The sequence below is a fragment of the Grampus griseus genome, assembly GCF_964374135.1.
Source record: "Grampus griseus genome assembly, chromosome: 1".
NCBI lineage: Eukaryota > Metazoa > Chordata > Mammalia > Artiodactyla > Delphinidae > Grampus > Grampus griseus.
Window position 1 is genome coordinate 53583803 of NC_139017.1, and position 27752 is coordinate 53611554.

General features: G+C 39.1%; 1 protein-coding gene across 1 annotated transcript in view; it reads left to right on the forward strand.

Annotated features, from left to right (window-relative positions):
• Positions 1-27752, forward strand: part of LOC309822902 (uncharacterized protein) — a 181655-nt gene that overhangs the window by 76110 nt on the left and 77793 nt on the right. The window contains 8 exon segments of the mRNA XM_082654986.1: positions 6592-6734; positions 10791-10949; positions 10953-10990; positions 12547-12559; positions 12563-12902; positions 15009-15081; positions 15826-16150; positions 16152-16171. Coding sequence (XP_082511112.1) covers positions 6592-6734; positions 10791-10949; positions 10953-10990; positions 12547-12559; positions 12563-12902; positions 15009-15081; positions 15826-16150; positions 16152-16171 — 1111 coding nt within the window.

Genomic DNA, 27752 nt, shown 5'->3' on the forward strand with positions numbered 1-27752 from the left:
TGCTGCAACGTCACGCCGGCCTCAGCCGCCGCAGGCCCGCCCCGCACTCCGTGCCCCGCCCTCCCCACCCCCACCCCCACCCCCACCCCCGGCCTGAATGAGCCAAAGCGAAGAACAGACGCCCTCTGGCGACTTACACGCAGAGGCGGGGCCAAATCCAAAGCTGGACCCCGGCAGCTGTGCGAACAACAGAAAGGGAAATCTCTCCCAGCAGCCTCAAAAGCAGCGGATTAAAGCTCCACAATCAACTTGATACACCCTGCATCTGTGGAATACATGAATAGACAACGAGTCATCCCAAATTGAGGAGGTGGGCTTCGAGAGAAAGATCTATGATTTTTTCCCCTTTTCCTCTTTTTGTGAGTGTGTATGTGTATGCTTCTGTGTGAGATTTTGTCTGTATAGCTTTGCTTCCACCATTGGTCTAGGGATCTATCCGTTTTTTCTTTTTATTTTTTTTCGTAATAATAATTTTTTATTTTAATAACTTTATTATATTTTAACTTATTTTATTTTACTTTATCTTCTTTCTTTTCTTCCTTCCTTCCCTCCTTCTTTCCTTCCTTCCTCCCTCCCTCCTTTCTTTCCTTACTTCTTCCTTTCTTTCTTTCTTTTTCTTTCTTTCTTTCTACTTCTAATAATTCTTTCTTTCTACTTTTTCTGCCTTTTATTCTGAGCCATGTGGATGAAAGGCTCTTGATGCTGCAGCCAGGAGTCAGTGCTGTGCCTCTGAGGTGGGAGAGCCAACTTCAGGACACTGGTCCACAAGAGACCTCCAAGCTCCACATAATATCAAATGGCGAAAATCTCCCAGAGATCTCCATCTCAACACCAGCACCCAGCTTCACTCAACGACCAGCAAGCTACAGTGCTGGACACCCTGTGTCAAACAACTAGCAAGACAGGAACGCAACCCCACCCATTAGCAGAGAGGCTGCCTAAAATCATAATAAGTCCACAGACACCCCAAAACACACCACCAGACGTGGACCTGCCCACCAGAAAGACAAGATCCAGCCTCATCCACCAGAACACAGGCACTAGTCCCCTCTACCAGGAAGCCTACACAACCCACTGAAACAACCTTAGCCACTGGGGACAGACACCAAAAACAACGGGAACTACGAACCTGCAGCCTACAAAAAGGAGACCCCAAACACAGTAAGATAAGCAAAATGAGAAGACAGAAAAACACACAGCAGATGAAGGAGCAAGATAAAAACCCACCACACCTAACAAATGAAGAGGAAAGAGGCAGTCTACCTGAAAAAGAATTCAGAATAATGATAGTAAAGATGATCCAAAATCTTGGAAATAGAATAGAGAAACTGCAAGGAACATTTAACAAGGACCTAGAAGAACTAAAGAGGAAACAAACAACGATGAACAACACAATAAATAAAATTAAAAATACTCTAAATGGGATCAATAGCAGAATAACTGAGGCAGAAGAACGGATAACTGACCTGTATTTAAAATAGTGGAAATAACTACTGCAGAGCAGAATAAAGAAAAAAGAATGAAAAGAACTGAGGACAGTCTCAGAGACCTCTGGGGCAACATTAAATGCACCAACATTCAAATTATAGGGGTTCCAGAAGAAGAAAAGAAAAAGAAAGGGATGGAGAAAATATTTGAAGAGATTATAGTTGAAAACTTCCCTAATATGGGAAAGGAAATAGTTAATCAAGTCCAGGAAGCACAGAGAATCCCATACAGGATAAATCCAAGGAGAAATACGCCAAGACACATATTAATCAAACTATCAAAAATTAAATACAAAGAAAACATATTAAAAGCAGCAAGGGAAAAACAACAAATAACACACAAGGGAATCCCCATAAGGTTAACAGCTGATCTTTCAGCAGAAACCCTGCAAGCCAGAAGGGACTGGCAGGACATATTTAAAGTGATGAAGGAGAAAAACCTGCCACCAAGATTACTCTACCCAGCAAGGATCTCATTCAGATTTGATGGAGAAATTAACAGACAAGAAAAAGCTGAGAGAGTTCAGCACCACCAAATCAGCTTTACAACAAATGCTAAAGGAACTTCTCTAGGCAAGAAACACAAGAGAAGGAAAAGACCTACAATAACAAACACAAAACAATTGAGAAAATGGGAATAGGAACATACATATCGATAATTACCTTAAATGTAAATGGACTAAATGCTCCCACCAAAAGACACAGATGGGCTGAATGGATACAAAAACAAGACCCATATATATGCTGTCTACAAGAGACCCACTTCAGACCTAGAGACACGTACAGACTGAAAGTGAGGGGATGGAAAAAGATATTCCATGCAAATGGAAATCAAAAGAAAGCTGAAGTAGCAATTCTCATATCAGACAAAATAGACTTTAAAATAAAGACTATTAGAAGAGACAAAGAAGGACACTACATAATGATCAAGGGATCGATCCAAGAAGAAGACATAACAATTGTAAATATTTATGCACCCAACATAGGAGCACCTCAATACATAAAGCAAATATTAACAGCCATAAAAGGGGAAATTGACAGTAACACATTCATAGTAGGGGACTTTAACACCCCACGGTCACCAATGGACAGATCATCCAAAATGAAAATAAATAAGGAAACACAAGCTTTAAATGATACATTAAACAAGATGGACTTAATTGATATTTATAGGACATTCCATCCAAAAACAACAGAATACACATTTTTCTCAAGTGCTCATGGAACATTCTCCAGGATAGATCATATCTTGGGTCACAAATCAAGCCTTGGTAAATTTAAGAAAATTGAAATTATATCAAGTATCTTTTCCGACCACAACGCTATGAGACTAGATATCAATTACAGGACAATATCTGTAAAAAATACAAACACATGGAGGCTAAACAATACACTACTTACTAACGAAGTGATCACTGAAGAAATCAAAGAGGAAATCAAAAAATACCTAGAAACAAATGACAATGAAAACACGACGACCTAAAACCTATGGGATGCAGCAAAAGCAGTTAAGAGGGAAGTTTATAGCAATACAATCCTACCTTAAGAAACAAGAAACATCTCGAATAAACAACCTAAACTTCCACCTCAAGCAATTAGAGAAAGAAGAACAAAAAAAACCCAAAGTTAGCAGAAGGAAAGAAATCATAAAAATCAGATCACAAATAAATGAAAAAGAAATGAAGAAAACAATAGCAAAGATCAATAAAACTAAAAGCTGGTTCTTTGAGAAGATAAAAAAATTGATAAACCATTAGCCAGACTCATCAAGAAAAAAAGGGAGAAGACTTAAATCAATAGAATTAGAAATGAAAAAGGGGAGGTAACAACTGACACTGCAGAAATACAAAAGATTATGAGAGATTACTACAAGCAACTCTATGCCAATAAAATGGACAACCTGGAAGAAATGGACAAATTCTTAGAAATGCACAACTTGCCAAGACTGAATCAGGAAGAAATAGGAAATATGAACAGACCAATCAGAAGCACTGAAATTGAAACTGTGATTAAAAATCTTCCAACAAACAAAAGCCCAGGACCAGATGGCTTCACAGGCGAATTCTATCAAACATTTAGAGAAGAGCTAACACCTATCCTTCTCAAACTCTTCCAAAATATAGCAGAGGGAGGAACACTCCCAAATTCCTTCCACGAGGCCACCATCACCTTGATACCAAAACCAGACAAGGATGTCACAAAGAAAGAAAACTACAGGCCAATATCACTGATGAACATAGATGTAAAAATCCTCCACAAAATACTAGCAAACAGAATCCAACAGCACATTAAAAGGATCATACTCCACGATCAAGTGGGGTTTATTCCAAGAATGCAAGGATTCTTCAATATATGCAAATCTATCAATGTGATAAACCATATTAACAAATTGAAGGAGAAAAACCATATGATCATCTCAATAGATGCAGAGAAAGCTTTCGACAAAATTCAACACCCATTTATGATAAAAACCCTGCAGAAAGTAGGCATAGGGGGAACTTTCCTCAACATTATAAAGGCCATATATGACAAGCCCACAGCAAACATCATCCTCAATGGTGAAAAACTGAAAGCATTTCCACTAAGATCAGGAACAAGACAAGGTTGCCCACTCTCACCACTCTTATTCAACATAGTTTTGGAAGTTTGAGCCACAGCAATCAGAGAAGAAAAGGAAATAAAAGGAATGCAAATCGGAAAAGAAGAAGTAAAGCTGTCACTGTTTGCAGATGACATGATACTCTACATAGAGAATCCTAAAGATGCTACCAGAAAACTACTAGAGCTAATCAATGAATTTGGTAAAGTAGCAGGATACAAAATTAATGCACAGAAATCTCTGGCATTCCTATATACTAATGATGAAAAATATGAAAGTGAAATCAAGAAAATACTCCCATTTACCACTGCAACAAAAAGAATAAAATATCTAGGAATAAACCTACCTAAGGAGACAAAAGACCTGTATGCAGAAAATTATAAGACACTGATGAAAGAAATTAAAGATGATACAAATAGATGGAGAGGTATACCATGTTCTTGGATTGGAAGATTCAACATTGTGAAAATGACTCTACTACCCAAAGCAATCTACAGATTCAATGCAATCCCTATCAAACTACCACTGGCATTTTTCACAGAACTAGAACAAAAAATTTCGCAATTTGTATGGAAACACAAAAGACCCCGAATAGCCAAAGCAATCTTGAGAATGAAAAATGGAGCTGGAGGAATCAGGCTCCCTGACTTCAGACTATACTACAAAGCTACAGTAGTCAAGGCAGTATGGTACTGGCACAAAAACAGAAAGATAGATCAATGGAACAGGATAGAAAGCCCAGAGATAAACCCACGCACATACGGTCACCTTATCTTTGATAAAGGAGGCAGGAATATACAGTGGAGAAAGAACAGCCTCTTCAATAAGTGGTGCTGGGAAAACTGGACAGGTACATGTAAAAGTATGAGATTAGATCACTCCCTAACACCATACACAAAAATAAGCTCAAAATGGATTAAAGACCTAAATGTAAGGCCAGAAACTACCAAACTCTTAGAGGAAAACATAGGCAGAACACTCCATGACATAAATCACAGCAAGATCCTTTTTGACCCACCTCCTAGAGAAATGGAAATAAAAACAAAAATAAACAAATGGGACCTAATGAAACTTCAAAGCTTTTGCACAGCAAAGGAAACCATAAACAAGACCAAAAGAGAACCCCAGTATGGGAGAAAATATTTGCAAATGAAGCAACTGACAAAGGATTAATCTCCAAAATTTATAAGCAGCTCATGCAGCTCAATAACAAAAAAAGAAACAACCCAATCCAAAAATGGGCAGAAGACCTAAATAGACATTTCTCCGAAGAAGATATACACACTGCCAACAAACACATGAAAGAATGCTCAACTTCATTAATCATTAGAGAAATGCAAATCAAAACTACAACGAGATATCATCTCACAGCAGTCAGAATGGCCATCTTCAAAAAATCTAGAAACAATAATTGCTGTAGAGGGTGTGGAGAAAAGGGAACACTCTTGCACTGCTGGTGGGAATGTAAATTGGTACAGCCACTATGGAGAAGAGTATGGAGGTTCCTTAAAAAACTACAAATAGAACTACCATATGACCCAGCAATCCCACTACTGGGCATATACCCTGAGAAAACCATAATTCAAAAACAGTCATGTACCAAAATGTTCATTGCAGCTCTATTTACAATAGCCTGGAGATGGAAACAACCTAAGTGTCCATCATCGGATGAATGGATAAAGAAGATGTGGCACATATATACAATGGAATATTACTCAGCCATAAAAAGAAACGAAATTGAGCTATTTGTAATGAGGTGGATACACCTAGAGTCTGTCATACAGAATGAAGTAAGTCAGAAAGAGTAAGACAAATACTGTATGCTAACACGTATATATGGAATTTAAGAAAAAAAAAGTCATGAGGAACCTAGGGGTAAGACAGAAATAAAGACACAGACCTACTAGAGAATGGACTTGAGGCTATGGGGAGGTGGAAGGGTAAGCTGTGACAAAGTGAGAGAGAGGCATGGACATATATACACTATCAAATGTAAGGTAGATAGCAAGTGGGAAGCAGGCGCATAGCACAGGGAGATCAGCTCGGTGCTTTGTGACCGCCTGGAGGGGTGGGATAGGGAGGGTGGGAGGGAGGGAGACGCAAGAGGGAAGAGATATGGGAACATATGTATATGTATAACTGATTCATTTTGTTATAAAGCAGAAACTAACACACCATTGTAAAGTAATTATACTCTAATAAAGATAAAAAACAAACTATAAAGATGTCTTTGCTGCTAAAATAAAAAAAAGATTGTTTGTTCTCTAATAAATATCTAAGCTGCAGCCTCTGAAATCAACTCTTTTGGTCCTGTACCATATGCTTAACCTAACATTTCTTATGTGGTTCATACTTTGAGTTTGCCAGTTGGCCTTGATAATGTAACATACCTAAGAGGGGAAGAGACAAAACAAATGATTTCCCCAGAAAGGAAAAGCTGATGGTGCAGTTTTATTGAACTTAACTTGACATAGTTCATGGATTTCTCTTTTCTTCCCCCTCAAGGTACTCAGAAGTTCAAAGGCCAGTATTTCCATAGCCACCAATACAAGCACCCAGAGGGATTTGAAAGAAAACGCATTTTGGTGATTGGAATAGGAAACTCAGCCTCAGATATTGCAGTTGAGTTGAGTAAGAAGGCTGCTCAGGTAAGATGTTCCCTGATTACCTTGTACGGTGGAGGAGAGGAAAATCCCAGCCATGTAACTAAGGCTCCATTACTCATTAATTGATCTGTTGTTTGGTTGCCCAGTGTGGTATTATAGAAAATCTGGAAACCAAGAAGCCAGAGTTTATCTCCCACCTTTGCCACTAATCAGCCTTGTAACCTAGAGGCAGTCATTTTACTTCTGTGGGCTATGGTTCCCTCACTTAAGTTTGCATCAGATGACTTTCAGCACAGGAGGCCTTGTTTCTACCCAGGGGGCTTTATGAGTTGACCTGTTCATCTTTGGAGGAGTGCCTTTTACAAATTTAGTGCATATTTGAATTCTATTTGAAATGTAAATAATCCTTAGCTTCCAAGAATCATTAAGGGAAAGATTAAACAGACAGACTCCCAACCATAATCACAGATATTTAGGTGCTCCCTGAGGCCTTCCAACCACTGTTATCTTTGCACCTGCTCAGGAATGACACAGCTTAGCTTCCAGAGTCAAACATTACAAGGTACAGATAATGCTGACAGAGGTGGTTGGGAATAGCAGAAAATAAAACCCTTTTACAAGGACAGAGCTAGGCAAAAATGGGAAAATAGCTAAGGTTCCTCTCCCCAAAGCATCCCCTCTCAACAGGGCCCTATCACTATGATGTAGCCCAGCATCTTCTGGCTACACAGGAGTTGCAGTAGCCATGTCTACAACCAGCAAAACTGTCCAGTCCTGAGACTCACACTGTCAGGGCTCAAGATGCCCAGTAGCAAATGTGATAAAAGAACATAGTGCCTCCGCAGCAGGTTGATGAAGGGGTTCCACTGGGACCTGTCAGAATTACCACCCTGGGGATGAGCAGGTCACTAACACCAGAAAGAGATTTACTAGACCCAGGAGGTCCTCACCTTTTTTGTGAAAAGAAACCACTTTTCACTTTTCAAAGCTTTTAAGACGTCAGTGTGAGGTGGCTGGACCTAGAGTTGTCATACAGAGTGAAGTAAGTCAGAAAGAGAAAAACAAATACCGTATGCTAACACATATATATGGAATCTAAAAAAAAAAAAAAAAAAAAAAAGTGGTTCTGAAGAACCTAGGGGCAGGAGACAGGAATAAAAGATGCAGACGTAGAGATGGACTTGAGGACACGGGGAGTGGGAAGGGTAAGCTGGGACAAAGTGAGAGAGTGGCATGGACATATATACACTACCAAATATAAAACAGATAGCTAGTGGGAAGCAGCTGCATAGCACAGGGAGATCAGCTCAGTGCTTTGTGACCACCTAGAGGGGTGGGTTAGGGAGGGTGAGAGGGAGACACGAGGGAGAAGATACAGGGATATATGTATATGTATAGCTGATTCACTTTGTTATACAGCAGAAACTAACGCAATATTGTAAAGCAATTATACTCCAATAAAGATGTTAAAAAAAAAAAAGACCTCAGTGTGAAGAACAAGTGAGGAGGCAGTAACTGTAAAGTCTTGGAGAAGAGCCAACTCAGGTAGGGAGGCAAAAGGTCCAGTCTCTTTCCTGTTGGGAATGCCTGCCAAGCTTGAGGAAGAGAGTATGATAAAAGGAGCTGACTTAGCTGTCAACCAAGGAAAGCTCCGTACTAGACCACTACATGTTACAGGTCAGTGATTTGGACTTAGAACAGATGATCCAAAGATATCAAATCTTAGATTGCAAGAGTCTATTTCCTTATATGGGCCTTGCCATGTAAAAGCCTGTCAGTCATGCCAGAGTCAATATTAAGAAACCACCTTTGCTATATTTGTGTGCCTTTCACCTCATTCATCTTTAAATAGGATGTCTCTTCAATATTGATTGGATTAATAACATAACTGATAATTATGATAAAATGTCTTACACAGATTAATGCACTCTCAACCCTTCTGTGAGAAGAGATACATAGGAGCTATGTATGTAAGGGATAGAACCAGGTGCATCTGCAAAGCTTAAAATTATAGCCTAAACTCACCTTAGTCCTGAGTGTGCCCTGCTTCTGTTAAAGGAGGTTCACGTTCACAAGTATATGGCATGCTCTACCACAGTCCAAAAGCATCACTCAAAATACTATGGGATGGTGCTGTGCTGAGTCATCCACACACTTTCTCACCAAAAACCAGATCTCTGACCCTTGGCCTGCAGTATGCATCTCAGGGAAAGAAGCCTGATCCTAAATCCTGAGACATATCACACTGTTGCAGCTAGTACAGCTAGCCAGATTAGACTCCCCGCTGTAAAGATGGTGACAGCAGAAAGAGAATAAATAAAATAGGCAGAGCTTTCAATATGAAACATGGATTGATCCTAAGGAAGAACGGCAGACAATAAGTAATGGAAAGAGACATTCATGGAAATATTTGAAGTATATTATCTAATACCTAACCAAAGTAGTGCCAAGACAACAAAAGGGAAACAGCAGGAGAAAATCAGGATATAAGGGTATTACCACTCACAGACCAACAATTCAACACCATTATACCATTTTATGTAAGTGCTACTTCACAAGCTAAGGAGTTGAGGCCCCAGCAAAACTTGTCTCCAAATTCTGGCTCATTCCAGATATGTGGCACTATATGAAACTCCTCTCCTCCAGGCTAACTTTACAAAATAATAATACCTAGCAGTACTTATCACTTGCCAGGCAATATTTTCAGTACTTTACATATATTATCTCATTTAATCTGCACAATAATTCTATGAAGCAGGTACTATTTTAAAGAGAGACAGAAATGGAGGCACAGAGAGGTTGAAGTAACTCACCAAGGCAACACAGCTTGTAAGTAGTGGGGCTGAGAGTCAAACCCAGGCAGTCTGGATCCAGAGTCCTAGATCTAGAATCCATGATCTTAAACTCCTAAGTGAATCAGTTTCCTTGTAAGTGAATCTTATGTGTTTATCAAGGACAGCCTTGTATAGCAGAACTCATAGAGTTCTGGCATGTAAAAGTACTGGCATATAAAATTTTAAGACGCAAGTCAAATATGCATTTGGTCAATGGCGGAGTAACAGTAAACAAAGTAAAATATATATTTGAAAAGAGATATAAATGCACACCTTGAAAACTAGGGAAATATACAAGGTAAAGAATACATCTGACATATACACACTACTATATATAAAATAGGTAATCAACAAGGAACTACTGTATAGCACAGGAAACTAACTCCACTCAATACTCTGTAATAACCTATATGGAAAAAGAATCTGAAAAAGAATATATATATATATGTATAACTGATTACCTCCTATATTAACTTCCATGTAAAGTAATATCTATGAATAGTAAATGTTAGATTTTTAAACTCTGAATTTTTAAAATAAATTCAAAGTTAAAAATCTGGTAACTCAATCAAAATCTAGAAACTGATGGAAGGAATCATAACATATATGCTTTTAGAATTTATGCAGTAGCTAATAAAATAATGCTACATTTTTTAAAAAAAGAGTACATATGAGAGGGGATTCAGAAGTGCACTTGAAGAGAATGGAAATCACAGTATAAGTTCAGAATTTTTAACTTTTAAAATATATAACAATGTTCTTTCAAGTATGGGAAGAAGCTGATTTCCCTTGTTATTCCCTCTCTGGGGATATACAGATCCATATATTTGTGCCTATCTAGACATTAGGCTGTAATCATACATTTCCTAGGATTATAATTGTATACCTTCCCTATAAAAACAACTTGTGGTGGATGGACAAGGTAAGAGGAGGGAAGGAGCATTGAACCACAACTTCAAACATGGCAAAAATTTGTGGGTTTTATGATTGGTTTAGCCCAAAGATTTTCTCATATTTCCATGAAGTTCTCAAGACTATGGTAGTCTTCCTCTATCAGCATAAGTACTACTGGTTCCCACTTGTATGATAAAGCTGCCCCAGAGCAGTGAAAACTGGAAGGTACTTCACTTTGAGGTCAATCATCTTTAAAACAAAGCATTTCAGCAAATTCTGGGGCCATACATGTGATGTATTACCTACACAGTGGGTTCCTCCCAAAAGAGATGATGCCCTAGTTTGAACTGCATCCTTTTTTGCTCACCAGGTGTTTGTCAGCACCAGACACGGTTCCTGGGTCATGGGCCGTATCTCTGAAGATGGCTATCCCTGGGACATGGTGTTCCACACCCATTTTAGCTCCATGCTCCGAAATGTCCTGCCACGAAGAGTTATAAAATGGGTGATGGAACAACAGATGAATCGGTGATTCAACCATGAAAATTATGGCCTTATGCCTCAAAACAAGTAGAGTTACTTTGCTTTTTTATGGTATACTCATTGGTAATCAAGGATGTCAGAGGGGTTTCTTTTTGCAAAGAGCTAAATTGCTAACATGGAAGTTCAAACTACAACCTAACAATATGGGTATCATGTAGCTCCTGGATTTTGAATTCCAAATTTGTTCTGTATGCCTTTTAAAAAGTAAATATTTAAGAAGATGAAGTATAAATATTATGAGCTGCTCCAGAAAGTAGAACTAGGATCATGGGAAGGACTTCCTAATACCCAGAGCTGTCCAACATTGGAAAAGGCTGTTTTAAGAGACTGTGACCTTCCCTTTCAGAGGGTGGGTGGGAAAACTGATCCAAATTCTACATCCGTTAATTCATACTTTGCTAACTCTGTACACCACAAGGGTTCTTCCTGTGGGTAGCTTTTGAGAACATACTCACTGCCTATTAATCTGTTATACATCACTGATCTTATAAACACAAGCAAAACATATGGATGTTTATTTTTCTTTATTTGATAACAGGCTCCTTCCCTTAAAAAAAAAAAAAAACAGAAGAGGTTTGCAATCTTTCAACAAATGCAACATGGCTGCTATCTTCTGAGATCTGATACATGTACCATGTATCCTTATTTTTTTAACAAAATGGTTCTCAAATCTACAAAAAAGGAAATTCCAGAAATACAGCCAGACTTTGCTCCACTATTCATGCTATCACATACATACAGAGACTCCACGTATATTTGGGATCAAGAAATATCCCCAAACTTGATTCTATGCATTAATTTTCACACTAATCTCTTAATAAGTTTCAAAACTAATGGGAATTTAACAAAGTTTTCCTTACTTACTTATGATCAGATAAAAATTAAATGGAACATCAAGATAATTAAAGGTAGATAACATAAAACAACAGAAATTATCAATGGGATAATAACAACTGGAATGCTCAGGAATTGACCACAGGCACTGGCATTTTGTCTAAGCCCTTAGGAATGCCTCCTTTTTTGAAATGTGTTTTGCCCACATCATCTACATGTTTTTCCTTATTTGTTGAGGGAAGAGATATGCGACATGAGAATAAAGTCAGAGAGTAAGGCTTGGGGTAGCCCAACTAGTCAAGTTAGAAAGTTTTATGGATATTTGAAAAACCTCTTTATTCCCAGAGCCAAGCCCATAAAATATCAAGAGAGTTCAAAACCCCTCATTAAATACTCTTTCTGGGGCTTCCCTGGTGGCACAGTGGTTAAGAATCTGCCTGCCAATGCAAGGGGCACGGGTTCGAGCCCTGGCCCGGGAAGATCCCACATGCCGCGGAGCAACTCAGCCCATGCGCCACAACTACTGAAGCCTGTGCGCCTAGAGCCCGTGCTCTGCAACAAGAGAAGCCACACCAATGAGAAGCCCGCACACTGCAACGAAGAGAAGTCCCGGCTCACCGCAACTAGAGAAGGCCCACGCACAGCAACGGAGACCCAACACAGCCAAAAATTAAAATTAAAATAAAATAAATAAAAAATTAAGAAAAAAGAAAAGAAATACTCTGAGTGTTTTCTTCTGCATGTTTCAGATACCTTATGAAATAGCCAATACTAAGTGATGATCTTCCAAGTCATATACTCTATGGAGCCATCAAGGTGAAATCAAGAATGAAAGAGCTCACAGAAACTTCTGCCATCTTTGAGGATGGAACAGTGGAGGAGGACATTGACGTCATTGTCTTTGCAATAGGATATACTTTCTCTTTTCCCTTCCTTGAAGATCCACTTGTTAAAGTAGAGAATAATATGGTCTTGCTGTACAAATACATGTTCCCTCCTCACCTGGAAAAGTCAACCCTTGCATGCATTGGTCTTATCCAGCCTCTAGTTTCAATTTTCCCAACTGTTGAACTTCAAGCTCGTTGGGTAACAAGAGTTTTCAAAGGTAAGTGAGTGGGCAAGTGAATGGCTGAGTGTTTCACACCTGGTGGATTTTGCTAAATAACAAGTTTAGAAAAGGAGGTTGCCAACAAGAAGGTTGCCAACCTTGGCTGCTCTCACAAAACTGACATCCTAAAAAGTTAGAAAATTCACAAAATAACCAATACTGGGATACGATAATAATAAATATCTGCAATCATTCCTTTAAAATATTAGAAAATTCAGAGAATTTCAGTTGACATGATGTTAAGTAAATATTATTTTTTCTTGGACTAATGAGAGAACAGAAGGAAGGAAGACATCTATGACTCCTAGTTTTACCTATGTTTATAAATTCCTCAGAATATGTGCAAATCAAGAGACCTAGGGCCTACTCCATACTTAACTCCAAATTAACTCTTAATACCGAAGCAGCTCAACCTCACAGATCCCTACAAAGCTATAAAATTATTAGAATATTTCTCTCTGACCATTGTGTAGCACTTTGTACTTCTCAGAAGGCTGTTACTATCTCCCTGATCCAGGGCTCAATTCAGCTCAACAAAATCTTATTGAATACTTAGCCCTGTGCTGGAACTTGGTAGGATACAGAGAAATTTAAATGGGTCATTTTAAGATAATAAGACATGTGCTTTGTCAGAGGACTGCATGGAGTGTCTGGAAAAAGAGAAAGGGTGCTTAGCGACAGCAGAGTTTGGATAAAGGAAGGGCATGTGGTCAAGGAAAACTCCCTAGATAACTGGGTTTCCCAGGTGCAGAAAAGGGAATCAGAGCACAGAGGTGTGATGCAGATGAGGAATTATTACAAGATACTTGACATTCCTAGAACATGAGGTGTGAGGCAGAGAGGGGTGAGAGATTATTCTTAGAGAGGAAGGGACCAAGACACAGGATCCTTTTAAGACATGCTAAGGAGCTTGAACATAAAATGTATATCAGCTCTTCCCAAATTTAGCTACACATAAAAACCATCTGAGGGACTCTTAGGGACCCTGATTACGTCTGGCCTGAGGACCTAGTGTCTCCATTTAAGAAAGCTCTTCTGCCGGAAGACCCAATGAAAGGTTAAGCAAGGACCAGACATTATCAGATTTTCACTTTTGATAGATTATTTCAACATTAGTGTGAAAGACAGATTTGAAAGGCGAAAGGAATAGAGTCTCAGAGACCAGTGAGAAGGCTACTGTAATCGTCTATACTAAAATGTGATACAACCTCAGCCAGGCAAAGAGACAAAGTGGAGAAGAGAGCTAGTTAAGAATCAAACCAGCGGGACGTAATGCTTGGCTCCATGTAGAAAATTTTGAGGAAAAGAGCAGAATCAAGGGTGACTTGATCCAGGCAGACCTCAGGTGGTGGAAACTGGGTGGGGAGCAGTGCTGGGGCTAGAGGGAGCGTGTGGAAGAGGATGCAAGTCTGAGCAGCAGGACTTCAGTGATGAGCTCAGTTTTGGACTCATTGAATCTGAGATGTCTGATGACTAGCCATATCCAGGGAAGCTCACCGTTCTTCAGCATGTCTGAAGTTCCAGGGACACCTGTGACAGGGGACGGAATCACAAGCACACAGTGATAACTGACATCAATCTTTCTCTCTCCCCACTGCCCTACCTCAATTTGTGCCACCCCCTCCCTCACCTGGTTTTCTTCAACAGCCTCTTAACTTGTCTTGCTGCCTTTAAACTGACCTGCTGGGAGCCCATTTCCCAAAATTCAGCACCTCAAAGAATTTTTCCAAAAGGCGAATCTCATCTTGTCCCCCACGGCTTCCCACCACTTTCAGAATGGAGCTCAAGCCATCTGGCACGGCTTCCCAACTTCTCAGGCTCACCTTCCCTCTCCACCTTCTTCTCTAACCCCCTACTCCCACCCCAGAGTCCACGCTGTAGCCTGGTGATCCCTGGGCAACATTACATAGAACTCAATGCGGGTGGCGCACCCTGGAGTTCAACAACACAGCAGCGCTGACCGGTATCTCATGGGTAAATGGCCAAAATTTAATTGTAGGAATCAACTGATTGTAGGAATCAGTTGATTGTAGGAATCAATCATCTAGATAAAGCAATGAAATTGAATCAAACCCACTACTCAACCAACCTTTTATTTTCTAGGCTTGTGTACTTTGCCCTCAGAGAGAACTATGATGGCAGACATTATCAAGAGGAATAAAAAAAGAATTGACTTGTAAGAATTTTTTTTAATTCTTTACATAGAACAGTGTTTCTCCAAGTATAGTGATCTAACTACTCACAAGAACCACCTAGCTGCTTCTAAAAAAGCAAATTCTACTACTTTAAGATCCAACTATTTAAAAATAGTAATTTCACCAAACAAGAACATTTATCCTTGACCTAAATTTATTTGTTTTATATATTGCCCATGTTAGATTTTGTATCCTCTCACACTCTGTGGTAAAGAGGAAGTGGGATGGGGGCAGTGGTGGTGACAGTAGCCTAAGTATCTATGGAAAGTTAGCTGGAGGAACTCCCATCAAAGCAAATTAGAAAGGAGTTGGTGTGAAGTGAAGGTCAAGGATTTACATTTTGTGATGAAGTGGAATGGAGTTCAATAGAGATCAAGTACATTGGAAAGTAGACTTGGGGGCCTTATAGTGTAGAGGTTATCTCACATTCAAATTCTAATTCATCTACTATATGCCAGTCAGAGTGCAAGGTACTTTACTAATTCAACAAGCAAATACTGTGTCTCTTCTGGGCAAAACACTGAGCTATGCTTTCATCTGTGTTATCTTGTGAATCTTTGCAGCAATCCTGACTAGTTTTACTTGCCAGGAGACTTGGAGAGTTATTCAAAACTCATTTATTCATTCATTCATTACTTCATTCTTTCAATAGCTAATGAATACCTAATGTTCTTATATAACTTAGAACATTTTGTGAATCTGTCCTTTATTCTTTCTTCATTAAGGTTTGGAGAGAGCAACAACCAGATACTGCAGACCAGTTACATCAACTACTTGGACGAGCTCGCCTTAGAGATAGGTGCAAAGCCAGACCTCCTCTCTCTCTTGCTAAAAGAGCCTAAACTGGCTATGAAACTTTATTTTGGGCCCTGCAACTCCTATCAGTATCGCCTGGTTGGACCTGGGCAATGGAATGGAACCAGGAGTGCCATCTTCACCCAGAAACAAAGGATATTGAAGCCTTTAAAGACACGGGCTCTAAAAACTTCATCTAATTTCCCAGTTTCCTTCCTGTTGAAAATCCTCGGGCTTCTTGCTGTTGTGGTGGCCTTTTTTTTCCCAACTTCAGTGGTTCTAATATGTCAGCATAATGCTTTTGGCTTTCATGTCAGTCAGTACCTCTTAAAGAGAAAAAAAAAAGACTAAGAGAAAAAATATTAAATCTAAAGTCTAAATTTTAGAGTTGAGGAAAACAGAGTGAGAGAGGTAATTGTGGACAGTTAGGAGACTTAGGTCTATGTGTAAAACTGAAGTTGTGTCATGAAATTTCTTTGCCATTTCTACCCTTCCCTCAAGTTCACTAGACTCTCAAAAAAAGTCAATAAAATAACACTGACTAAACAGTGCTGCCAAGCCCTGGTAAAGGAGAGTCATGTGGAAAAATAGTAGAATTACACAGAACGAAAAGCACCCATGGTTTAAATCACTGGAAAATTTTAAGTGTGGGAAAATATTAAAATTCCTGTGTGTTGTTTTTGATAGTCTTCTTAGCCAGACTCTATATGGTAACAAAGTTCTCAGATGTTAGGTCATGCGCCATTTGCTTCATGGGGAATCACTCAAAAATACTGGAGAAAAAAATGAGAGGATAGACGTAGAACATGGCAATGCTCAGACAGACTTTTAGGGCCTCACATCGAAAGCTGAGCAAGTAGCCACATTTCTTATATTTGTCTTATATTTTGACAGAAACGCTGCTGTGAAAATAAAAATAAACATGCCATAAGAGATAGATATATGTATTTATAATATATATAGAGAGTACTTATCATAGACCAGACAATTTGCACATTACATGTATTATTTCATTTAATTCTCATGACAATTCTGTGAGATGGGTGCAGCTCTTATACCCATTTTACAGATGATGAAACTGAGACTCAGAGAGTTAGGTAACATGCCCAGGACCAGATAGCTGATCTTGCAATGGAGCTGGAATTGGAGCTCAGGTTTGTTTGACTTTAGAAATGAAGACTTGCCCCATAATATACATTTTTACAAAAACCTCCATTATTAATCAAGTACTTAATAAGAGTTTATTTATGATCACATATATGTTACTTTTGGAGGACCTTTACATAGAATACATCACTCTTCTTACAAATAAGATCTGATTAGTTTTATTTATAATATTTGGGTTACATTTCAGCTAGATCTAAAATTCGTTTGAAGGAATTTACAATAAAAACACCTATATAATAGCATTTAAGATAATCATTGACATTTTCAAAAAACAAGTGTCGAGGAAGAAAAGTATATCTCCCAAGTAGATGAAAAGTATTGTAATGACTGGACCTTGTATTTAGCTCTAACCATACAAATAACCAAGGCAAAAAGCAAAACAATATTTAATCTTGGTCATCTGATAAAAGAAAGCATGCTGGCTTGTTAGGAGAGACAAACATTTGCTTAAAACTGAACTTTAAAAATGTCACAAGCAATTCAATGTCAATAGACATTGAGCAACATAATAAACACCTGGTTATAAAGCAATCGCTACAGCCATTCTTTGTACAAATTGTGCTTTGGGAGATTAAACTGTGCCATAAGCCCAGAACAAGACCTTCAAAGAGAGGGAAAATCTCAGAGACTCAAGATTTAGACAAATTTCTCCTCTTATTCCTCCAAAGCCTTTTGTGGTCATCACTCTTCACATTGGCCTGGATTTCTCTCTCAAGTGCCTAGAACAATGTGATGGCAATCCCTATCAGTGGAAACTCTTTAAAGGCCATTGAAATGACACCAGCATTTAAATACAAGATTTTTTTTCATTGCTCCTATAAGCAGATTCCTTTGAAAAAATTGCAGAGGGTATATATACTTAGTTATTAGTTAAAAACTGATTACTTTTCTAATTATTAAAGATTATTTGCAAGCCATTATATTATTAATAATAATAATAGAATTTATCAAGACTTTATAGCAAAAGTAGGCAAACTACTGCCTATAGGTCAAAACCAGCCCACTACCTATATCTGTAAATAAAGTTTTACTGGAACACATCCACACCTATTCTTTCATTGTCTGTGGCTGCTTTCAAGCTACAATGGCAGCACTGAGTAGTTGCAAAAGAAGCAGTATGGCTCAACAAAGCCTAAAATTTTTACTATCTGGCCCTTTACGGAAAGTTTGCCAATCTCTGCTTTCTAATGTGCAAAGCATTGTCCTAGTTGTTTTTTCATAACGCATTCATCATTACCACTACCTGGTGAAATAACTATGGTTGTTATCCTATTTCTACAGTGGAAGATTGGGAATCAATTGTCAGGTTGAGGCTGAATCAGTGGGGAAAAAACTAGCACCATTAGGACAAAATGGTTACTAAATTTATATCCTTGAAAAGTTTTAGAAAGGAGATGATCCCTTGAAATCATTCCAAGTATTCTGATATCTTTTAAAACATAAATAGTTCATTTCCAGAGCCTGAGATTGACTAAGGAAGACTCATTCAAGTCTATTCCTTTGCCTCCATACATCCTGAAACATGAAACTATCCTAGACTAACCATCTAGGATAGCTTGTTCCAAACTGTGATCCACAGAGATATTCTCTGCATCAGAATATCTCAGGGAGTTCACAGAAGTGCAGATTCCTGAATAAGATGTAATGATAATTCAGACCTGCTGAATCAGAACCTCTGCTGGAGTCTATAGTCTTGATAATTTCCCTGGAGGATTCTTGTGCACATTAAATTTAGGAACCATTGGTTTGAGGCTTCTGAAAAAAAAAAAAACCTGCTGCTTTCAGAGATTAGTCCATCACTTTTTCCACACCTCGGGGCCAAATTCCTCCTTAGGTTCAGCCTCAGTGTTTCTTGCTGTACAATGTTTGTTCTTCTCCTGTCAAGGCTCTTAGCTAGCTACCATCTTCTTGCAAAATTTCTCCCTGTGATGGTTCCCTTTCACTAAATTTTATTTTAACTATCCTTTTCTAGATGATAGCTCCTTGATTTTCTATTCCCAAAGCCAAATGTTTCACATTTGTTCTTTGCAGAGAGATAAAGATTTTTTTTAATAAAACTCTTGGACCATGATATGTAACAAAATTTCAAGTAATAAAGATTTTAAAAGCTTAACTGAGGTAGAATCCAGCATTCACATTATAATGAGGATGGCAAAGGAAGATTCTTCCTTATAACTAGTCTTTCATCCTGGAAGATGGTGCTACTGACCTGCAACCCCCAGTAAAGAGCGTTTGGCTATTTCCTGGGAGGGAGAATGTGTTTACACAGAACATACCTCACTTTCTTGTCCAGTCTGCCTTATGACCAGATCATGGATCAAAGAAGCTAAAACAAAGGCTCCTGAGATTAGATTCTACTTAATTCAGGTTGGATGCCAGAATGAGATTAAACATGCAACGGTTTTATTAAGGAAAATAACTGTATGAGGGAAAAGAGGGAGAGTGCAGGAAAAGGCTGAAACAGCTATGAAACTACAGTGCAAGTCTGACCCTGAGTGAAGGAGAGAGGGAAGAAGGGTGGATAGAAACATAGAAACATTATAGACTGTTGTGCAGTCTACAGAAGATTCGGCAGAGCCACTGGGGAGTCCTCAAGCCATCAGAGAAGCCCTAACTCTCCTGTGAATGATCTGCTTCAGTCTCTCCGCCGTGTCATCACTGACTGAAAGCAGCTCATGGGAAAAGGGGCCTGAGCACAAGCATAGCAATGCATCTCAAGTACAGCAGCTAAGACCCTTGGTTAATTATACCCCCTATAGTTAGAGATCCATAAAGGACATTCTCAAGGTTACCAGAGGCTCATAACATCATTTTTATATTCTTTAATTAATTGAATCATAGTTTTTAAATTAGTTTACCTAGTTCATCGTCAGTTGCTTCCATAGCCATCTCTTCCACGCGCCCTCACCTTGCTCCAAAACTTCCAGTCCCTAGAAGCCAGACTTGAAGGAGTTTATGACAGCACCAACAGAGAGAAACTACGGAATCCTTTCCTGCTGACACTTGACTCCTTTTCTCAAGAACCTTCAGTGGCTTCCCATCACTTCCTTTGTTGTTCAAGATCCTCCATACTGGCTGTAACCTACCTTCCCAGCCTTCCTCCCACTGTGATGCCCTCACACCTGCTCTCCAGCACACTCCACACTGCCTCACTAGCTGCCCTTACTTCATGCTATCTGCTCTTGCTTCCCCAGCCTCTCGTAGTTAAGATCCCATCCTTCCTGCAATGCTAGGTCAAATACTATTCTCCATCAAGCTTTCCTCAGTCCCTCCAGCCAAAATACATCTCCTTCGCCTCTGTATTACCAAACCACTTTGTTTTAATCCTGCAATAGTGTTTACACTCTTGCCTTCTATTAGGTTACTTTTGTAGTCCCTAAAGAAGTCACTTCCGCTTTCTGGGATTTAGTTTTCTTATCTGAGCATAAAAGAGGGGGTCAGATAATCACTAATGCCCATCAGATATAATATTCTATGACTTTATCATAATTCCTTAACTGTCAATTTCTTAATAATGGTTAAATACGATGTCTTTTGTATCACGTTCACTGGCACTAATGGCAAAGGTGACAATTTTGTGCCTAGGAGCCACAAAATCCAGCTCCCAGAAAATACAGAGATTAGGATAATTTGGCACTCTTCAGAGTGAAGCAATAAAAGGAATTTTACTTTGGAACCAAAAGATCACTGCAAGTCACTGGGTCATTTTAGGGGTGGGAGAGACTAAAGAGAATGCTCTCAGATAAGAAAACAGAGGTTCAAAGAAGTCGGGTTACCATCCAGGGCCACATGGCTAGTCATGTCTCCTGAATACCAGCTGGTATTGCTTCCACTATCAGTTCAAACAAACTGCAGTAAGGATTGGCTGCTTTACCTGGTGGATGAGAAGTATCTAAAACTTGTATTTTTACACCTAGATGTCCATCTACATCTGCTACATATTCTGGGAGAGGAATTTCAATTATAACCATTAAACAGAGTTTTATTGTTCGACATTTCTATACTTTGGGCTACTGGCCAGTAGAAAGTAACTGATTCTCTAAGGTCATCAATATCTCTTAATGTTGAATTATTTCAAGTCTAGCAACCTAAGGAAACTGGATAAAATAGTAAAAAGTCATTATTTACTGATCGTCTATTATGTTCTAGATATTATAAAGAATTTGATTTTATTTCATCATATTTAATCCTCATAACCCATTTTATGCATCAGGAAATTGAGACAGAGTGGTAAAATGACTTTCCCAAGTTATGTGGCTTATAAGTAAGCCCAGCTGGGTTTTACTGCCAGAACTGTCTGACTCTGCAGCCTGTGCTAAATGATGGTGTGCAGGATGATGAATCAATTTTTTAAAAAATCATTTATTATTTCTTCATTTTCCAATGTCTGTCTTATAGCCAAGGTAAAATATCATGTTAATCAATTTTATTCCCTCTCTACACACCAAAAATGGAGCTAATCACCAGGAGAACTAAGAAGGTGATGAAATACAAGTTGTCAAAGAAGGTTCAAAAATGGTTTTAATATGTTTGTGTCTAATACAATAATAAAAAGTTGTATGAATGACTACATTACTAAATATATTAATTTAGGTATTAAGGTATCTAAATAAGAATGGGAACCACATTTGTTTGAAAAAAATATTCTCACAAGTGCCAAGGGGGAAAAAAAGAGAGACTTGAGTTTTGGGCAGAATAGGGTTCTTCAGGAGAAAAGGTTCAAGTTATTTAAAAGAGGATGGAAGGAAAGAAAATAAGAACAAAAACAAAGAATAGAGCCAGCAGAATCGCAGAATGCTGGGTAGGGTGCAATGCAAACTCTCCTTGTGATTCCTCAGTAAAGTTACTGAACACAAAAAACACTGAGTTGAAGGTGGACATTTTGTGGAATAGAGAAGGAGCCAAGCCCTGCACTTATATTGCTTTGAGACAAAACAACAGCACAGAGGCCAATGCAGATATAGAGAAGACCATGCTATTTGTAGGAATACCAAGACGAGCAAGAAAAAACAGATGCAAACTTTTAAGATTTAGATTGAGTTCTGTAGTATTTACAAAGCACTTCCACAATTATTATCTCACCTAATCCTCACCACAACCTCGTGTTTTAGGCAAAACAAGGATGATTATCCCACTCTGCAGAGACAAATACTAAGGAAACCTGACTTCTTGCTAGTGTTCTTCCTGCTTCACCCCACCACTGCTATTCTAGATATGTCACCATGTAAGTATTGCCCATTAATTACAAACTCCTTAGGCGGTTACAAAATAGCACCTTAGGGCTTCCCTGGCGGTGCAGTGGTTGAGAGTCCGCCTGCCGATGCAGGGGACGCGGGTTTGTGCCCCAGTCCGGGAGGATCCCACATGTCGCGGAGTGGCTGGGCCCGTGAGCCATGGCCGCTGAGCCTGCGCGTCTGGAGCCTGTGCTCCGCAACGGAAGAGCCCACAACAGTGAGAGGCCCGTGTACCGAAAAAAAAAAAAAATAGCACCTTAAGTAATATGACAGTTTCTAAGTCACGGTTGCAGATTTTCCCACAAAATTCTCATCAAGCTACAAAGACATTTAAGGGAACTTAAAGTCGCTGCTATTTGCTCTAGTCCTTAGATGGTAGAGGTTTGAGTCACTGATTCACCACTGTTGACAGAGAAAAGACCCATTTCAAGCAAAATGATTGGCCTTAAGTAGGCATGGTACTATTTCTACCTCTCCTTTCAGTGCTACTATTCTGCAGGTGTATTCTCACAAAAAGAAAAAGAACAACCTCAACATGCAAGAGACTTAGGGAATTAACCCACTTTAGAAGATGTATTTTTTTTAAAAAATCTATTGAGAATGGCATAGGGAGCTTCTTGATGCTCTGGGTGGAGGGGGGCGGTGTTGAAGGGAAAGGAGTTGTGGTTGTTTTAACTTTTTTTAGAGGGAGAAAGAAAAAAATTGCACTGGATAGGTCCAGTTTACAACTGTGACTAAAACGAAGTAAATTCTATGCTCTCTTTCAACTTTAAGATTCTATGGCTGTAAATATGAATCAGAGCAGGGGAAGAAAGGAAGAGAGGTAAGACTTCAGAAGATGATTTAAAGGGACTTCTCTGGTGGCACAGTGGTTAAGAATCCACCTGCCAATGCACGGGACACAGGTTCGAGCCCTGGTCAGGGAAGATCCCACACGCCACGGAGCAACTAAGCCCATGCGCCACAACTACTGAGCCTGCACTCTAGACCCTGAAAGCCACAGCTACTGAAGTCCATATGCCTAGAGCCCGTGCTCCGCAACAAGAGAAGCCACCGCAATGAGAAGCCTGCACACTACAACAGAGTAGCCGCTGCTCACCGCAACTAGAGAAAGCCCATGTGCAGCAACGAAGACCCAATGCAGCCAAAAATAAATAATAAATAAATTTATTTTTTAAAAAGGAACTCAACCCAGTAAAATTTAAAAAATAAATAAAAATAAACAATTTCATTAAAAATAAAAAGATGATTTAGAAATACAATGAAGGAACAAGAAACACCCCTCTAGTGCAACAGTCATTACAAGATAGGTATGATGCATTAACAACTAATTCTCAAATCTCAAGACCTTGAAATAAGACAAAAATTATTTCTCTTTCATGCTATGCATCCATTGGCAGGTAGGCTCTGCTCATCATAGTTACTCAGGCATCCAGGCTAATGGAACAGCCATGCTGAAATACACTGAAGGAAAAGAAAGTGCTATGGGATCTCACACTGGCAATTAACTCCTCTGAGCCCAGAAAAGACACTTGTTACTTTGGCTCACAGTTCACTGACCAGAACTAGTCACGTGTTCCCAACAAACCACTAAGGGACCAAGAAGGGACCCTGTGCTCAAAGGACAGAAAGTCCAAATTACTCCCTAAAGGGCATCATTGTCTATCAATTTTATTTCTCAGGGTCTAGGTTCACTTCAAAAAGGGGCCTGGAGAGCTTTCCCCATTCCAGGGCCTCAAGTACAATTGACAATAAACCCTAAAAATAGCAGAAAGTGAAGGTGCCACTGAAGGCCAGTCTTCTCATTTTTAATTACTATAAGTTTCTTGCTAATTATAGAAAATGAGATGCTATGATACATGATCATGTTTATGCTCAGCAAACACTATACAGTTTTTGTTTCGACTTATGTTAGCAGCATACCTGGCAAGGCCCTGGGACCTCCTTGGTGTGCTCCAAGGGTGCATGTACAAATCAGTGTAAGTGCCTAAGTACTGCGGTTTGGGACACTAATTGTGGCCCTGGCCATCAAGGTATCCATGACTCAATGTCAAACATATTTTGATTTTTAAAAACACACTTGAACTAATAGTAGTCTTGAAGGCTTAATTTCTGGGTAAAAATTAAGCTTTGAAATCATCCAAATACTATCATCTTCATAGCTACAGGAAGGCAGCTGAGCTCAACAGAACAAACAATGCTGTCTCTGTGCCAAGTCTTTAATAAACCGGAAATAAGGCAAAGGGTGAGCCTAATGAGCAAGCAACAGACACAGTGATACAGAAGGCCCTCTGCATGTAGGGCCAAAGGGTGTAGTGATACTATGTCCAAATTCAGGAGAAAAAAAAAAAAAGATTTATCCTTCCAGAACCTTTCCCCTGCTTGGGTCTTACCAATCTGTCTTGGAGTTTACTCTCTGTACCTGTGGGAGTCATTTCAGTATTATGAATCAATAATCAAGACAGCTTATCTGTTCTGGCAATGGCATCACCATCATCATCCTCATCATCGTCATCACCATCACCATCATCGCCATCGCAGCCACTTGCAGAGTGTGTACTATGTACAAGACGCTCTACATAGATTATCTCATCTAGTCCCTACCACAATCATCTGAGGCAAGTATTCTTATGTTATCTTAAATTGAGGAAATTAAAGCTTAAAAAAGTTACATAATTTTCCCAAATTAAAAGTAACTGGCGAAAACATTACTTAAACCCAGGTCTTGTGACTCCAAAGGCTATGCTCCTCCCATATATTTGTCATATTTCCCAAGTGCCTGGGCAATCATCTGTGCTCAGGAAGGCTTTAAAAATTGGGAGATTGGGATTGATATGTACATGCTACTATACGTAAAATAGATAACTAATGGGGATCTACTGTATAGCACAAGGAACTCTACTGAATACTCTGTAATGACCTATATGGGAAAAGAATCTTAAAAGGAGTTGATATATGTATATGTATTAACTGATTCACTTTGCTGTACAGCAGAAACTAACACAATGTTGTAAATCAACTATACTCCAATAAAAATTAATTTTAAAAAACAAGAATAAAAATAAACAGAAAAAATTGAATTTAATAATGTAGGCGATGTATGATTTTAAAATAATAATGATTGTCTCTAAATGAGAAATGGATCAAAACACTTAAAAGTGCATCTTTGGTGTAGCAGTTGTTGTCATGATTGCTTTATTGTATTTATTCCCTCCCCTTTGAAGAATGAAATCTATGAATAATGAAGATGCTGCTGTGACTCCTTAAAATAATTTCTGTTTTGCAGGGAGAAGAGTAAGTCTAAAGTACATACCACCAGTGTTTCTCTTAGCATGTCACTGTTGCAATTAATCAAGTTAAAATATAAACAATGGCTAACCTTAGGTTCCAAATTCTGCATAACATTCCTTATCTCCTAGACAGGGTTCATCCGGTATACTGGGGACTCCTAGGCCAACACTGGCTCAGGATTATCCATTTAGATTTCTGCAAGCTCGAGTCCTAACTGTGGCCAGGACTTGGCACCAGGAATTTCAAGTACATAAAGTAAATAACAAGATATAATCTCTGATTCCTTTGGATTAGGGAGGTGGGGGCCAGATTTTTCCTGTTTTGTTATTATGCTTCAGGACAGAATCACCTCACCAGTGTGCCACTCTCTCAGTCTGTGGAGGAGCTATAAAGCCACTCCCTGCCCCAAAGTACAAAGAGAGCGGTAAATGCTTGAGTACTTGTAACGGGACAGTAAAGTCAGATATTATCAAGTCTTCTGTGTACACTGGTAAGTACATTGCTGGTCAGACTACTAAGTGGTTAATCAAAAGGGAAACTTAGATTCCTAATGCAAAGGGAAATCAGTCATTTTTCTTAAGTGCTTCCACTAATAGCTTCTGACATGGTGTCTGACAATGCTTTGGGGGTTTGTCTACCAAATGATGGCATTTGACACAAGCTGGGAGAGAGAGGCAATCCACACTTTCAGATGTGACTACTTTGTGTTGGCATGTTGTCTTCTTTCCTGTTGTTAAAAGTGCTCCATTCTACGCATTATGACAAAATGTCTTGATTCTCGTACTGCTGTCAGTTCTTTTTGCTAATTCTGCTCACAGCTGAATTCACAAGATTATAAACTTTAAGGGTTTCAAAAATCTCTTGTAGATATCCAGTTGAATGCCATCTGATTTACAGATGAAGAAACTAAGTCTGTCCTTTGTTATTTCCTAGTTTCCCCTCCAGCCTAGGGAATATCTATGGCCTTGTAACTGGTACGGTGAATTCAGAGCCGGGCAGAATTTTTCTTATCAGGTGGTGTGTTTAGGAATAGGCTTGAGGAGGTGGGGAACGGCTGCTGGAGGATTGAAATCCCAGAGCATGGCCCTGCTCTAACCCGAGTTTCTTACCAGTTTGTGCTCCTTTGTTCCCAAGGGCTAAGTGGGCACCCTCATTCACCCCTAACTGCATTCAACTAAATCTACTATCTCTGATCACTCCTGAAATGCACAGCCCACTTCAGGATATTGTATCATTGTGCAGTCCGTGCCAGTATCCGTGTGCTAAGAAAGTGTGTGGGGCGGGTGAGGGGAGAGACAGAGAAAGGGAGACACAGAGAACATAGGACAGAGAGACAGAGAGAGAAAGAAAAAGGAAGAGAGAGGGGTGGGTAATGTACAAATAAAGGACTGGATACAAGCCTGACAGCACATCAGTGAAGATGGTTTCCTTTGAAATACATAGATGAGTCACACTAGAAACAGTCAGGAAGCACTGGTTAATCGATACACTGCTGGACTAGATATAGGATAATTTGCATTTCCTGACACCAATAGATAAGGTGTCCTGACCAATTAAAAATATACTCAGAAGGAAACGCTATAACCCAGAGGTTCCCAAACTTCCCAGGTTCAAGGGAATCTTTAGAGTATGAGTAATTTTTTCTCGGGGCCTCCAAGCTGTATTTCCTTTTATTAAGTAGTCAGGTCCAAACAACTTACGTATTTCTGTTCTCTGTATTTGTATTTTTGCTCTTTTTCAAATAACCTTGTAGTTGTTTGAAAAAATAATACACAAATTGAAAGGAAAATAGTATTTTTATTTCATTCTTGAATAACCACAATTACTTAATAATGAGGTGTATATGCCTGCTATGCACTGCACTGCTCAACTCTTAGAATCAGATCGCACATCGTCACTTCATTTCCTGTTCTACCTCAACCAATTTTTGTGCACTACTCGCTTTTTAACATTGAAATGGTCAAAAATCCAGCTTTGCAAACATGTAGCATCATCAAATAGAACACAGCCTTATCTGATATAAAAATTGTGAACTACGCCCAGTGAATGCTTTGTTTGGTGTCCAACAGACATGGAGTATTACTGTGCTTTCCTCAAATTTTTAAAATAACTCAGTTCCTCTACACACAATTTTGGGAATGACAGCCCTAGCCTCATGTTCTAAC